Raw genomic sequence first — 12,619 nt, 5'->3', positions numbered from 1 at the left:
GGGGGGGGGGGGGGGGGGGGGGGGGGGGGGGCAGACGCCATCTGGCACGGGAGAGTGGTGTGGGCACAGGTAACTCCTTGACTGCCACTTGGCAAGGACAGCAGGTGTGCGTGGTCCCTGCATCCACCGGGGCCTGCAGGGTCTGGGACGGCTGGGTGGCTCAGGAGGGGGACTCGAGTCGCGGGAGTCCTGTGTCAGCGTTCTCTAGGCTCCACGTGCAGAGGCTCCGAGTGACAGGCATCTCTTGTCTTGCAGGTGGCGAAAGGAGCATGTCCGGCCACTCTGGGCCAGGTCACATGATGAACCGGGGAGGGATGTCAGGGTAAGCTGTTGTGCTGCGCATCCAGCTCTCCACTCTCCCCTCTGCACAGCCATGGCGGGGGGTGGGGGTGGGGAGCTAGGCCGGAGGAGGGGGCGTGGGGGGTGGGCATGGGAGGCGACACGAATGACATGGGAACTGTGTGTCACAGGCGCGGCAGCTTTGCCCCAGGCGGGGCCTCGCGGGGCCACGTGATCCCCCGCGGCGGAATGCAGGGCGGATTCGGAGGCCAGAACCGGGGGAGCCGCCCCAACGACACCCGCTTCACGCGCCGCTACTGAGTGCTTGGGGTCCCGTGTCCGTCCCGTGGCCACGGGAGCGCGTTCTGTTAGGAGTTCTCTTCAGCCGTGTACGATCGTTTTTTTTATCTGCTGCCATATTGTAGCTCAATACAATGTGAATGTTTTTTGTTTTGTTTTTTTCTTGTTTTGTTTCGGTTTGTTTTTTTTTTTGTAATAAATGTGTTTCTGTTCACATACCCTTTATTCACAGCGTCGTCTCTTTTTATTTCACGTCTTTTCATAAATTGACATTGTACTTGGCGTTGCTTAGTCATGGCCCTTCCTTCACAGGTGGCCGACAGACGGGGGTGGCTTTAAAGGGACCGTTAGGGTTTCCGGAAGCAGTTGGCTGGTGGCGCATGCCCGCCGCCTCCTGAGCCCGGGCCGTTTTGTCCCTCCTCCTCCAGGGCCTCTGATGTGCGCAGAGGTTTCTGCCCGCCCCCAGCCCTTGCTCAGCAGGCTGTTGTGCTTTGTTTTGAATCTGGTCCTACGTATCACCTGAAATTTCCCATTTTAACCATTTTTAAGTGGACAGTTTGTGGCATCGGTACCACTACTGCCCTCCATCCGCAGAACCTTTTCTCTTCCCACGACCATTACACGCTCGCCCCCGGTACCCACCTTCTGCTCCCGGTCCCTGTGGCTTTGACCCCTAGGGTCTCCTGAGTGGAACTGCGTCCCGGTGGGGGGGGGACTGAGGGGTGCACCTGGGGCCCTGCTGCTTCCCCACGTGGTCCACAGGCTCCCTTGCGTGGCTCCCAGGTCTTGTGGGGGTGGGGGTTGTGGAGGGAGCCCCCACCCCACCCCCGCCGTCCAGGGGAGCCGTAGGGCGAGGGAGGCCTGTTGCTGCTTGGTCTGTGGAAACCGACCACGGCTGGCTGCCCCTCTCTCTGGGCTCCACCTCTGATGCGTCCCAAGTGGGGTCCGGCCCTGTTTGGGGGCTGAGGATGCGCCAACCACTGGGGCAGCCTGGGCCGCTGTCCCCTCAGAACCCACAGCCGGGGGAGACGGGCCTGGGATGAAGCCTGTCTCCGGAGGCCGCGGACGTCCCCACGCCAGGCCCTGGAACCTGGCCCCTCAAAGGGCCTTTGCAGACAGGATTCAGTCAAGGACCCGGAGACGGAGAACTCCCTGGGGCTACCCGGGTGGGCCCCGCGCCGGGAACAGCGCCGGGAACACTACCCCGCCGCCTTTGAAGGCAAAGGGGCCCTTGTGCTTAGAAGCTGGAGGAGGCAGGAAGCGGCCTCCCCACCGGAGCGCCCACACGGAACCAGCCCCGTCCACACCTGCAGCTCAGCCCAGCGACACTCCGGTTGCACTTCTGGCCTCAGCTTGGATGGTTTCAAGGCCCTCAGTCCGTGGTCCTTTGTCACAGTGGACGCGGGACTAATACAAACTCCCAAGGCAGTGGTGGTTAGCTGGGATGACTGTCGCCAGGGGGCAGACGGCTGGCAGCACCTGGAGACACTTGTAGCTGTGGGACCGAGGGGACAAGGACTCCTGGTATTTGGGAGTGGAGGCGGGGGTGCTGCTCAACACCTACAGTGCCCAGGCTGGTCCCAGGCCCATGTGACGTGCAGGTGGGGAGACCCGGCCCCGAAGTGGTAAGTGCCAGGATGGGACACCCACAGGGCGGTGGGGAGGCCCAGACTCAGCGCAGGCGTGGGAAGGGGGGGGTGCTTTCCAGAGGAGGCGAGGCTGAGCCGTAGGCAGGATGAGTCGGAATCCGGAGGAAGGGTGTCCTGGTGAAGGGGTGTGAGGCTGTGGTGAAAACCAGCTGTGTCCTGGGCACGGAGGGCCCTTTGAGGAGTCTGGGCGCACGGCAAGGGCAGCAGGGAGCCGTAGAAGGTTCCTGAGTCAGGCAGTACATGATCAGACTTGGACATTGGGAAAAGAAGACTGAAGATTAAAGGGGTCAGGCGGGAAGCCCAGGAAGGTGGTCTCGGCACTGGTGACAGATACAAGGGGCCAGAGGGACTTGGGACTGACTGCACGAGGGGATGGAGAGGTCCAGAATGGCGCCCTAGTCTGCGGACTGGCGGCTGGGTCCATGTGAGCAGGGGGCGAGCAGCCAGCCGCCCCCAGGCCCAGGTTGTGGGTGGTGGGGACACGCCATGGCTGATGTTTCATGGGACGCCCCCCGCATCGTGCCATCCAGGCAAGAAGTGAAAGCTGGGGCGGGGGTGGGGGGGAGGCGGGGACTGTCCACAGGGTAAACAGAAACCCCCGACTTGCGGCGGCGAGGGCTGGCACGGGCCGTCCCCACAGAGCTGCTGAGACCCTGGGGGCGTGGAGCAGCCTCAGCAGTGCCGGGCTTCCGGGGCCAGGGGCGCCCTTGGCAGCTCAAGATCTTCTCCGTGAGACGCCCCGGCCCTGCCTGCCCTGCGCTCTTTTCACAGGTGCATCCATCTCCCCCGTTGCCTCGCCTGCCCTGGGCCTGCGCACAGCTGTGCGGCCGCCCAGGTGCTTCCTCAAGCCCCTCCTGCCCACCTGGCTGCCCCTCGGCCGTCCCAGCCTTGCAGAGCCCCGGCTTCGTGCCCCTCAGCCTGACACGGGCACGCCCTGCAGGGACGTGCCGTCGCTCCGTGGCCAGCTCTACCGGTGCCCGCCTGCGGAGAGGCTGCCCGACGCCCAGAGCGCCGCCGCCAGGCCCCCGGAGCTGCAGGACTCGGCCGCCCGGCCTCCGGTGAGGGGCGCTGGAGGGCCGGGGCCCAGGGGGCTCCTTAACGACCTACCCATGGAGGCTGGTTTCCCTTCCCACGTGCTCGGCCGGGGGTTGTTCCAGAGCACGGCGGGGTGGTCTCGGCGGGTCTGTCCCCTGCGTGTCTGCCTCGCTTTGCACGATGGTGGGAACAGTAACGGGAGGGCCGTGAGGATGCCAGGCGCCTCATGTGACACGTTACAGCCCCAGCTTCCTGTGCCCTGAGCACAAACCCTTCTGTTTCTGAATGCTTTTTTTTTAAAGAAGTTTGTTGATTTTGAGAGCGTAGGGGATTGGCAGAGAGAGCCTGACGTGGGGCTTGAACTCACAAACCATGAAATCATGACCTGAGCTGAAATCAAGAGTTGGATGCTTAACCGAAAGTCACCTTGGCGCAGGACCTGGTCATGGGGGTGAGGCGACTAGATGTCCTGTGTCCCGAGGAAGGTTTTAAGGTAACTACCCACCACCTGGGCTCCGGGCAGACAGAGCAGGGCTTGAACCTCACCACGCGTGCAGCTTTCTCCACCTCTACGATGGGCCCGGGATCTGCTTCCCTCCCCGTAGCAGGGCTCCGTGGCTGCGGTCAGGCCGGGGGCGGTTACGGGGCTCACCTCTGATCCGGGGCCGTCCCAAGGGTCAGGAGGCTCCCTGGCCCCGCTCGTCACAGCCTTGCCCTGGACCTGCTCCGAACCCAGCCATGGCCCAGGCAGGACGGCGGGGGGCGGGGGGGAGCCCTGGGTGGCACAGGAGGCCAGGCAGCCTGCAGGCACCCCACCACTGGCCGTGCCAGGTCGCTTTGGGCTCTCCCGCCGAAATCGCGCCAGGCCAGGCCACCCGCCCTCCACCACCCCGTCCCCACCGGTCCCGGGAATCTACGCCAGCTTCTCCTCCCTGGAGCCTGCAAAACGTGGCTTCTGGTCTCTGCTTTCCTCACGTGTAACCACTGTCGTCTCCTTGCTCACCGCCGGACCCAGCAACAGAACTCTCGGGAACGGGGCCGGGGGCGGGGTCCCATCCCAGCTCAGGGCGCCGTTGCCCAGGCCCGCTCCCCGCTCCTGGGGCAAGCTGCCCGGGCTGGGCTCCGGCTCCCACCCAAGCCCACCTCCTGTTGTCTGTCCGGGGCACAGGGCAAGGTGGGCAAGGTGCGGTGCCCTCGGGGCTGGCCCCGTCCGCTGGGGAAGAACTCAGGCCACCGGGCAGCTGACCCAGGGAGGGGCAGAAGCTTCCCGGCGGAGCAGGGCTGGGGAGCCCCCGTCCACAGCAACAACCGCGCAGCCTGTGGTCGCCAGGAATCCCCAGACTGCGGGGAGAGGGTGGAACGCGGGCGGAGAGCGGGCAAGGAGGGCCGGGCCGAGCCCAGACCAGACACGGGTGCTCCGTGAGCTGAGCCAGACGGACAGCGAGTGACCACATAGGCAGGTGAATTCTGCTCACTCCGCCGAGTCCCCACCTCCACGCTGCCCACCAGGGGCTCAGCCCTCAGCGAACTGAGACCCCCAACCTGAGCGGGCCATCGGCACCTCCTCAACCCATTCCTGGGTCCTGAGCACTGTCTACGGAGCACCCGGGGCCAAGTGCTCCCAACCCCCGCGTCAGGTTGGGGACTCCGCAGGCATGGCCCAGACAGCAAAGGAGTGAACCGATGCCTATGGTCAAGGTTAAGCCCTGACGAGCCTCGAGGCACCAGCAGCCCAGGTCCCGGCATCTGGCAGCAGCCGGGCCACCCCAAGCCCGCAGGGCAAGCACACGGGGGTCGGCAGCACTTCCAAAGTCCTTTATTGGGCCAGCAAGGCCGGGAGCCGCCCTTGGAGTGGGGTCTCGGCCCCAGTCCGGAGTCTCCGGGTCTGTGACATCCCTGCCCCTGGTCCTGGCTGGGGCAGGTGGCCTCCTCTGACGGGCTACTTGATTCGCTCCTTCAGGTAGTTCCAGCCCTCCCTGGAGTACTCGCAGGCCTTGGAGGGGGCCGCCGACAGAGCCGACATCACCTTAATGATGCCTGTGGGGAGGGAGGGCGCGGCGCCTTCAGCCACAGGGCTTAGGCCCCCCTTCCCCGCTCCCCTGGCAACCCCCGCTCCGCAAGGCTCTTAGAGGCTCCAGGTCCAGCTTGGTCAGCTCCACTCAGGGAAACCGAGGCAGAGATGGGGCAGGGCCGCGCGGTGTCTGATCCGTTCTCCGCGGAGGCGCCACTCTGCTCCCGCCTCCCTGAAATCTCCACCCCTTTTCCTCTTAGACCCCTGGGTGGTGCACAGAGCAGGAAGGGGAACGATGGAAAGGAATGGCCAGGACACAGGGGTAGGGGGTGCTGAGTGGGGTGTCCGGGGCTGCCACCCCCCAGCAAGGGCACCGGGGCCTACCTGAATTCCAGGAGTCACGGACGTGAAAGTTAAACTTTGGAGGGGCTGGGAGCTGGGAAGAGAGCGGGGAGGGGGCAGGTGAAAAGGGAAGGGCCCAGGAGCCCCAGCCCACTGCAGACGACACCGAGCAGGGCTGGCGGGACCAGGGACCAAAAGCCACCCCAGAACTGATACCACCCCGCCGCCCCCCTCTTCCCACCACCCCCCGGAAGCCTTAGCCTCACTCTCAACCCCAGCGTACCTGGGGCATCTTCAGCCCCGTCTGTTCACACACGTACTGGCTGAACTGGTACATGGCTGGGGGCACGACCTCCTCAGCCTTCTGAAGGGCAGCCTGGCTCTTGTCACTTGGCCCCAGCAGGTCCTGGTCATACACCAGGTAGACGGCACCCCCAGCCACACTGCCCTTGATGAGGAACCTGCAAGCAGGGAAGGGAAGGACAGCAGCTCGGTCACTCACGGGCCACCAGTGGCCACCCTCGGGGCTCCAGGCCCACTTGGGGGGGGAGCTGGACTCCCGGGGCCGCCACAGTCCTCAGAGCGACCCACCGAAGCCAGGCTGCACAAGGCACTTTGGACACCCAGAGGCGTGCCCGACGCCTACTATGCCTGTTGAGTGCTGTGCTCCATTTACACTGCAAAGCGGAGCTACGCGGCCCCATTTAACTGGTAAATGAAGCCCTGGAGAGGGGCGCGGGCTCTCGTGGTCCCGCACAGAGCAGGGAACAGGGAAGACTTAAGGCCTCTGACTCTCTCCCTTCCAGCCCCGGGGGCTCGACCTGCGCGCAACCCTCCAGGGGCTTCCAAGTGGCCCCGGTCGCTTCTTGTCTGTCACACGTCACTCCGGGCACGCATTAACTTCCTGAAACAGCGCGTGCGGCATTCCCACCTTACGGAGGAGGCAACTGAGGCTCCGAGGAATCTCGGACACAATCAGGAGGCAAGGGCTCGCTGGGACGTGGGAAGGAGGCGACAGGAGATCTCGGGAAGCCCCTCCCCGCCTGAACCTCGGTTTCCCCATCTGGGCGATGGGGCGACCTGAAACCACGGAATTCGAAGATCCAGTCGGGAGCAAACCGGAAGGGGTGCCCACAGGAGGGGACTTTTTCGGGGGCTCGGGGCCCGCCCGGCAGTCCCACGCACCTCATCAGCGACCACACTCGGGGAACCATGGTCCCTCGGCTCCGCGCGCAAGGACACTCGACTCGCTCGCCGCTTCCGGTGGCGGCGCTGCAGAGGCCTCTGGGAAATGTAGTCGCCCTAGTCAGCCGCAAAGGCCTCCGGGAGTCGAAGTCTCCCGACGGTTCGGAAACTCCGGAGGGGGACCGCGGCCCTACCGCGAGAGGATTCTTAGAAGTGTACTCTTCAGAGCCCGGACGCCGCAAAGCTGCCTGGGAAATGGAGTCAGCAGGGCCCGGATGGCTCACCTAGGCCCCGAAGACTTCTGGGAAATGTAGTCCCGCCTGGAACGGGCCTGATGCTCTGAGGGGAAACAGGAGTAGGGCGTCTAGATTGAGGCCGGAGAGTGACCCAAGAAGCTTTCGGAGCCCGGGAGATCCACCCGCGCCCGCGCGGGGGACTAAGGGCCTAGGCCTACTCCTGGTCGTCACGGCAACGCGAAGCTGGAATTGTGCGAGGGAAGCCGGCCCTCGGCCACGTGATCTGGGTCGGGGGTGGGGCTTTCATCCAGGGGGCGGGACCAGGACCACTACTGGGAGGAGGCGAGCCAGGCCCAGGGCCGTTGCCCGGCAACGCCCGGGCGCCGGGGTCTCCGTGGCCAAGCCCCTCCCTCTGAGGAGGTGGGCTCGGGGTCACGTGACTCGGGTCCTACGTGAGGGGGCGCGGTCGGGGGCCCGGCTGGACGCGACCAGTTAGGGAGGTCCGAGGGGCTCGTGGCTTGTTCTCCGGTCCGGACCCCAGCCCCTCTCGAACGTGGGGAGAACTGAGGCCCGAGTGGGTAAGTGCGAGGTTGGGAGCGCGCAACAGGGCGCACGTCCTTTTTGTCCAGAGGGGAAACTGAGACTCGGGGAGGTCATGGGACCAGTACGTTCTGCGATCGTCTGGTTCCCCCTGTTCCTCCCCCATTTCAGGCCGACTGCTTCATCCATCCATCCGTCCACCCATCCACCCAGGCGGCCATTCATCCACCCGACCCCACCTCCGCCTGCCTGGCTGCTGTGGTCACGGCCAGGGTCGGAAGAGGGTCAGGCTGAGGCGCTTCCCAGCCTTTCCCTGGAAGTGAGGAAGGCTGGGATGGCTGCCGTGACCCGGGAAGGGCGAGCACTTCACTTTTCTGAGAACTGAGGAAGGTTCGTAGACGGGAATGGTGGAAGATGAGAATGCACAGGCGGGGCCATGGCCCGACCCGCTGGGCACTGTGGGCTGAGGTTAGGATCTTGGTCGCTATGGTGGGCAATGGGGAGCCCCCCGAGGGTTTGGAGCAGGAAGGGGAACATCAGACTTCTTTGGACAAAGATCCCTTTGGCTGCCTGAAGAGGGGAGGGTGGGAGGGAGGGAGTGTGAAGATGGGGGCGCCAGGGAGGAGGCAGCTGCAACTTGGGAGCGGGGGCAAAGGACTGAGGGCTGGATCTAGAAACTGAAGATCCAAGGACCTCCCAACCCCACCATGTCTCAGTTCTGGAAGTCCCCCTCTCCTGTTTGTCCTCCTGAGTTTGACGGATTGAAGCCCCATGATGGGGTGGACCTGTGCCTTTTCCAGGGGACATGCATGACACCCCTCCCCCCCAACGGTAAGCACTTGGCTCGTTTCTTTCACCTTCTTCCTGGAACAAGTACATTCACTCCCACAGCTGACGTCACACCTTACCCCTGATGGTATAGGGTCTTGTGTCTCCAGCCCAGCGTTTAGATGCCTTCTGGGTGTCCCCAGGCAGAGTCATCTCTCTGGGCTCCCCCAGCTCCTACCTACAATGTCCCTCCTATCGCTCAGCGTCCGTCTGGTGCCTGTTGACTACCTACTGAATGCCTGGCACAATTTGGGGCATCGAGGACCCAGGAGTGAACAAAGCAGAAGCAGGTTTCCATTTCCTTCCTGCCTCATGGAGCTGACAGGCCAGGAGGATAGAGGGACAGTGAACATGTAACAAGTCATCAAGATAACCTCACGGGATGGCAAGTGCTGAGAAGACGGAAGTTGTAGAGGCAGGGGAGAGAGAGGGACCAGAGGTGCTTTTAAAACGAGGCCAGGAAGCACCCTCGGAGGAAATCAGTTTTGTGCTGACTTTAAAGAAGTGGGTGATACTTGGGAGGAGCATTCCGGGCCGAGGGCACAGCCAATGCAAAGGCCCTGAGGCAGGATGGAGACTGGCTGGTTCTGAGGAACAGTGAAGAGGCGGGTGTGGCAAACGGGCAGCGCGAGCAAAAGGAGCTGGCTGGTCGCCGCAGGACCTTTGTGACCCTTGAGGAGCCTGGCTTTTGTCCTAAATGATATGGGGATGGTTTTCAGCAGGGGGAGGCAAGATGTCCTTTGGCTGCTTGGCAGAGGGTGAAAGCCCAGAAGAGGCGGTGCAGGGGTGCGGGCTGGTGACCTGGAGCAGGGTGGTGGCTGCTGAGACCGAGAAGCGAGGGCGGGGCCTGGGGCATCTTCGTACAAAATCACATTTGAGGAAATGGGTACGGCTGTGAGCCAGGCCTGTGCCCGCCACCCTCTCTCCCGCTGTAGACCCTGCCGCCTCTGGGAGGGCCATGAAGGTACTGCTCCTCACCGGGCTGGGAGCCCTGTTCTTCTCGTACTATTGGGATGACAACTTCGACCCTGGTGAGTTCCTTGGGGCAGGGGGGAGGGGGGGAGGAATCGGGCCAGCTGCCGGTGCACCCCCAGGGTTGACCACCCTGCCCCCTGCCAGCCAGCCTCCAGGGAGCCCGCGTGCTACTGACGGGGGCCAGTGCGGGGGTCGGGGAGGAGCTGGCGTATCACTACGCCCGCCTGGGCTCGCACCTGGTGCTCACTGCCCACACGGAGGCCTTCCTGCAAAAGGTGAGACATCCCATTTCCAGTTTGATGGTGGGGTGGGAGTGGGTGGGAGGCGGGGCCCCGGCTTCTGGAAATCCTTGCAAAGATCCAGGCTTCCTGTGTGACCTGAAGCAAGGTGCTTAACCTCTGTGCCTCAGATTCCTCGTTTGCAAACCGGAGACCATAAAAGTACCTTCTCACGGGTTATGGTGTTGGGTTGATACAGTAAAACGGCGGGTGTAAAACAGGGAGGGGTCCTCGAGAAATGGGAGTATGGGTAGTGTCCAAAACATGTGCTGAATAATGGGAATAATGTTGGATGTTGAAGTTCAAAGCAGGGGAGGGGGGCTTTAGCCTGGGGCCCCAGTGGCCTAGCAGGGGGCGGGGGGCCGGCTGGGGTGGACGGGCCCACGGGCAGCTCTGGCCCCCCCCAGGTGGTAGGGAACTGCCGGAAGCTGGGCGCTCCCAAGGTCTTCTACATCGCTGCGGACATGGCCTCCCCTGAGGTGCCCGAGCGCGTGGTGCAGTTTGCGCTGGACAAGCTGGGTGAGGGGCGGGGCCTTCGGGGCAGAACCCGAATGGGGTGGGGCCGTGGTAGCCGGTGGGCGGAGGTTTACGGGGTCCGGGGCGTGACTAGGACTGGAACTCCGGACCCGGCCTAATTGGATCCGGAACGAAGCCTGGCAGGATCCAGGGAGTCTCTTTGCTATTGGGCGGGGCGCTACCCGGGGCAGAATTCATTGGGTCAGCGCTCTGGCGGAGGCTTCGCTAGTTCAAGGTGACGGCGCTAGGGGCGGGGTCTCTTCGGGCCCAGGGGCGGAGCCTCAAGGACTCGCTCCTTGCTGATGGGCCTCTCCGGGCCAGGAGGACTGGACTACCTGGTGCTGAACCACCTCGGCGCCACCCCGGCAGGCAGGCGGTCCGGGAGCGTCCAGGCTACACGGCGGCTCCTGCAGGTGCTCCGCCCCTCTGCGGCCCGCGCCCCGCCCCTCCTAGCCCCAGACTCCACCCCCTCCGAAATTCCCACCGCAGGCCCTTCCCCCACAGCCCCAGGCCCCGCCCACTGCGCCGAGGGCTCGCCCTTTCCGTGCTCGCGTTTCTCCGCGACTCGGTGACTCGCCGTCGCCACCTGCAGGTGAACTTCTTGAGTTACGTGCAGCTGACTTCGTTGGCGCTGCCCAGCCTGACGGACAGCAAAGGCTCTCTGGTGGTCGTGTCCTCGCTGCTCGGTGCGTGCTTGCCGGGCGGAGAGTCGGGAGGCTGCTGGGCTCGATGCGGCCGAGCCTGGAGGGGGCAGGGAGGCCCCCTGGAGGAGGGGGAGCGGCCTCGGTCGCTCAGCTGCTGCCCTGCCGCCCTCCTAGGCCATGTGCCCACATCCTTCTCTGGCCCGTACTCGGCAGCCAAGTTCGCTCTGGACGGCTTCTTCGGCTCTCTGCGGCGGGAGCTAGTCGTGCAGGACGTGAACGTGGCCATCACCATGTGTGTCCTGGGCCTCCGGGACCGCGCCTCCGTCGCCGAGGGAGTCAGGTGAGGCCCCAGGGCCATCAGGGGCAGGGGGCGGGGGGGGGGTGGCCCGCCCAGCCACAGTCTCCAGCGCGCCCTCCTGTCCCCAGGGGCGTCACGAGGGCTAAGGCGGCCCCAGGGCCCAAGGCAGCCCTGGCCGTGATCCGCGGCGGCGCCACACGCGCCCCCGGCGTCTTCTACCCACGGCGCTTGCACCTGCTCTGCCTGCTCCGGGGCTGGCTGCCGCACCCGAGGGCCTGGTTCGTCCGCCAGGAGTTCAACGTCACCGCTGCCGCTGCCGCCTGAGCTTCTGCGGGTGGTTACCCCTTCATCTTCCCGGAGGGGAGCCCTCCCTCCAGCCGTCCGGGAGCCGGGACACGACCCGAGACGCCTCGGAGATGGTGGCCGCGGCTCCAGACAGAGTCATCAAGACAGAAAAGGAAAACCGAGAAAAACGACCAGCGTCTGGAAACAGTCACCACTCCCGGTGTGCAGGTGCTGATCGTGTGCCAGGCACCCTGTCCGTCACTTGGAAGAACCTTCGTCATTCTGGGCCACCACGGACGAACTGGTGGCTGCTTCCATTTTGCAGACAAGAAAACTGAGGCTCGGATTGGTGATGCGACTTACCCCAGGGCCCTGGCCGTGTCACACACGGCACAGCACCCTTGAGCCACCCTGGGAACCCTATCCGTCTCCCACCTGGACCCACCGCATCCCTGATCTCTTCTTTCTGCCCAGTTTTGGAGCATTTCCCTACCGTTGCTCCAAGAGAGGGGCAGCCTTGAAACTGTCCACCTTCTGATGGGTTCTGAGGTTGGGGAGGAGGAAAAGAAGGCGTTCTGGGCTGGACCCAGCTTCCTATTTCATTATAAAAATCCTTCTACCTTGGCACAAATGTGTTCAAATGGCTGGGTCCTTTCAGTTTGCTGGTTGCAGGTGGGTCAAGAGGGGACCAGACTTCTCAACCCTATTTTATTTTTTTAAACATTGATTTATTTTTTTTGAGAGTCATAGAGACAGAGCACGATCGGAGAAGGGGCAGAGAGAGATGGAGACCCAGAATCTGAAGCAGGCTCCAGGTTCTGAGCTGTCATCACAGAGCCGGATGCGGGGCTCAAACTCCCAAACTGCAGGATCATGACCTGAGCCTGAGTCGGACACTTAACCCACTGAGCCACCCAGGCGCCCCTATTCAACCCTATTTTAGAGTGGAGAAGTGGAGTCTGAAAGAGAGGCAGACCTTGCCCGGCAAGTCACGGGTGAAAGGAAGGGTACTGCCTGGCCTAAAAGGTTTTATTTGCAGCATGAAGTGTGTGGTTTGTGCACCAATAATGATACTGTGTATCAGGCACTAAGCACTTGACATTGCTGATCTCATCTGAAGCTGGTAACTGCCATTGTTTCCATTTCACAGATAAGGAATGGTACTTAGAGGTGGGACTTCATTGGCGGGGGCTGGGATTCTCTACCTGCACGTGACCG

At 63.6% G+C, this 12,619-nt stretch overlaps 3 protein-coding genes across 9 annotated transcripts in view; 2 read left to right on the top strand and 1 right to left on the bottom strand.

The window, feature by feature from the left end:
* Window positions 1-804, top strand: part of SAFB (scaffold attachment factor B) — a 39,093-nt gene extending 38,289 nt beyond the window's left edge. The window contains exons 20-21 of the mRNA XM_039247505.1: window positions 256-322; window positions 471-804. Of these exons, the coding sequence (XP_039103436.1) occupies window positions 256-322; window positions 471-600 (197 nt within the window). The 3' untranslated portion in view covers window positions 601-804. The remainder of the gene's footprint in view (window positions 1-255; window positions 323-470) is intronic.
* A 4,255-nt stretch (window positions 805-5,059) lies between these two features.
* Window positions 5,060-7,260, bottom strand: MICOS13 (mitochondrial contact site and cristae organizing system subunit 13). The gene is made up of 4 exons (XM_039247611.1): window positions 6,802-7,260; window positions 5,900-6,077; window positions 5,659-5,710; window positions 5,060-5,300 (listed from the first exon to the last, which is right to left on the bottom strand). The coding sequence occupies exons 1-4, from the start codon at window positions 6,828-6,830 to the stop codon at window positions 5,203-5,205; spliced, it is 357 nt and encodes a 118-aa protein (XP_039103542.1). The 5' UTR covers window positions 6,831-7,260; the 3' UTR covers window positions 5,060-5,202.
* Window positions 7,261-7,344: 84 nt separating this feature from the next.
* HSD11B1L (hydroxysteroid 11-beta dehydrogenase 1 like) lies at window positions 7,345-12,127 on the top strand. 7 transcript variants are annotated; one of them, XM_039247603.1, is made up of 10 exons: window positions 7,345-7,615; window positions 7,749-7,967; window positions 8,294-8,408; window positions 9,341-9,436; window positions 9,525-9,655; window positions 10,066-10,177; window positions 10,496-10,587; window positions 10,767-10,860; window positions 10,993-11,158; window positions 11,245-12,127. In XM_039247603.1, the coding sequence occupies exons 3-10, from the start codon at window positions 8,387-8,389 to the stop codon at window positions 11,438-11,440; spliced, it is 909 nt and encodes a 302-aa protein (XP_039103534.1). In that variant the 5' UTR covers window positions 7,345-7,615; window positions 7,749-7,967; window positions 8,294-8,386; the 3' UTR covers window positions 11,441-12,127. The 7 variants fall into 7 exon arrangements, with proteins under 7 accessions (XP_039103534.1, XP_039103538.1, XP_039103536.1 ...); XM_039247607.1 differs by lacking the exon at window positions 8,294-8,408 and having other exon boundaries at window positions 9,309-9,436; XM_039247605.1 differs by lacking the exon at window positions 8,294-8,408 and having other exon boundaries at window positions 7,749-8,045.
* Window positions 12,128-12,619: the final 492 nt, after the last annotated feature.

Source organism: Hyaena hyaena, unplaced genomic scaffold, assembly GCF_003009895.1.
Source record: "Hyaena hyaena isolate Hyena2069 unplaced genomic scaffold, ASM300989v1 scaffold_296, whole genome shotgun sequence".
Lineage (NCBI taxonomy): Eukaryota > Metazoa > Chordata > Mammalia > Carnivora > Hyaenidae > Hyaena > Hyaena hyaena.
The sequence above is the reverse complement of the archived record's forward strand: the minus strand, read 5'-3'. Positions and strand labels throughout refer to the sequence as shown.

Bases quoted from the DNA above. Each gene is read 5' to 3' on its own strand.
- HSD11B1L (XM_039247603.1), top strand. From the start codon at position 8,387: ATGACACCCCTCCCCCCCAACG. The intron at 9,656-10,065 runs GTGAGACATCCC...GGCCCCCCCCAG, and splicing joins CGGAGGCCTTCCTGCAAAAG to GTGGTAGGGAACTGCCGGAA. The intron at 10,588-10,766 runs GTGCTCCGCCCC...CGCCACCTGCAG, and splicing joins CTACACGGCGGCTCCTGCAG to GTGAACTTCTTGAGTTACGT.
- MICOS13 (XM_039247611.1), bottom strand. From the start codon at position 6,830: ATGGTTCCCCGAGTGTGGTCGCTGATGAG. The intron at 6,078-6,801 runs GTGCGTGGGACT...CCCTGCTTGCAG, and splicing joins CGAGTGTGGTCGCTGATGAG to GTTCCTCATCAAGGGCAGTG. The intron at 5,301-5,658 runs GTAGGCCCCGGT...CCCTCCCCACAG, and splicing joins CCGTGACTCCTGGAATTCAG to GCATCATTAAGGTGATGTCG.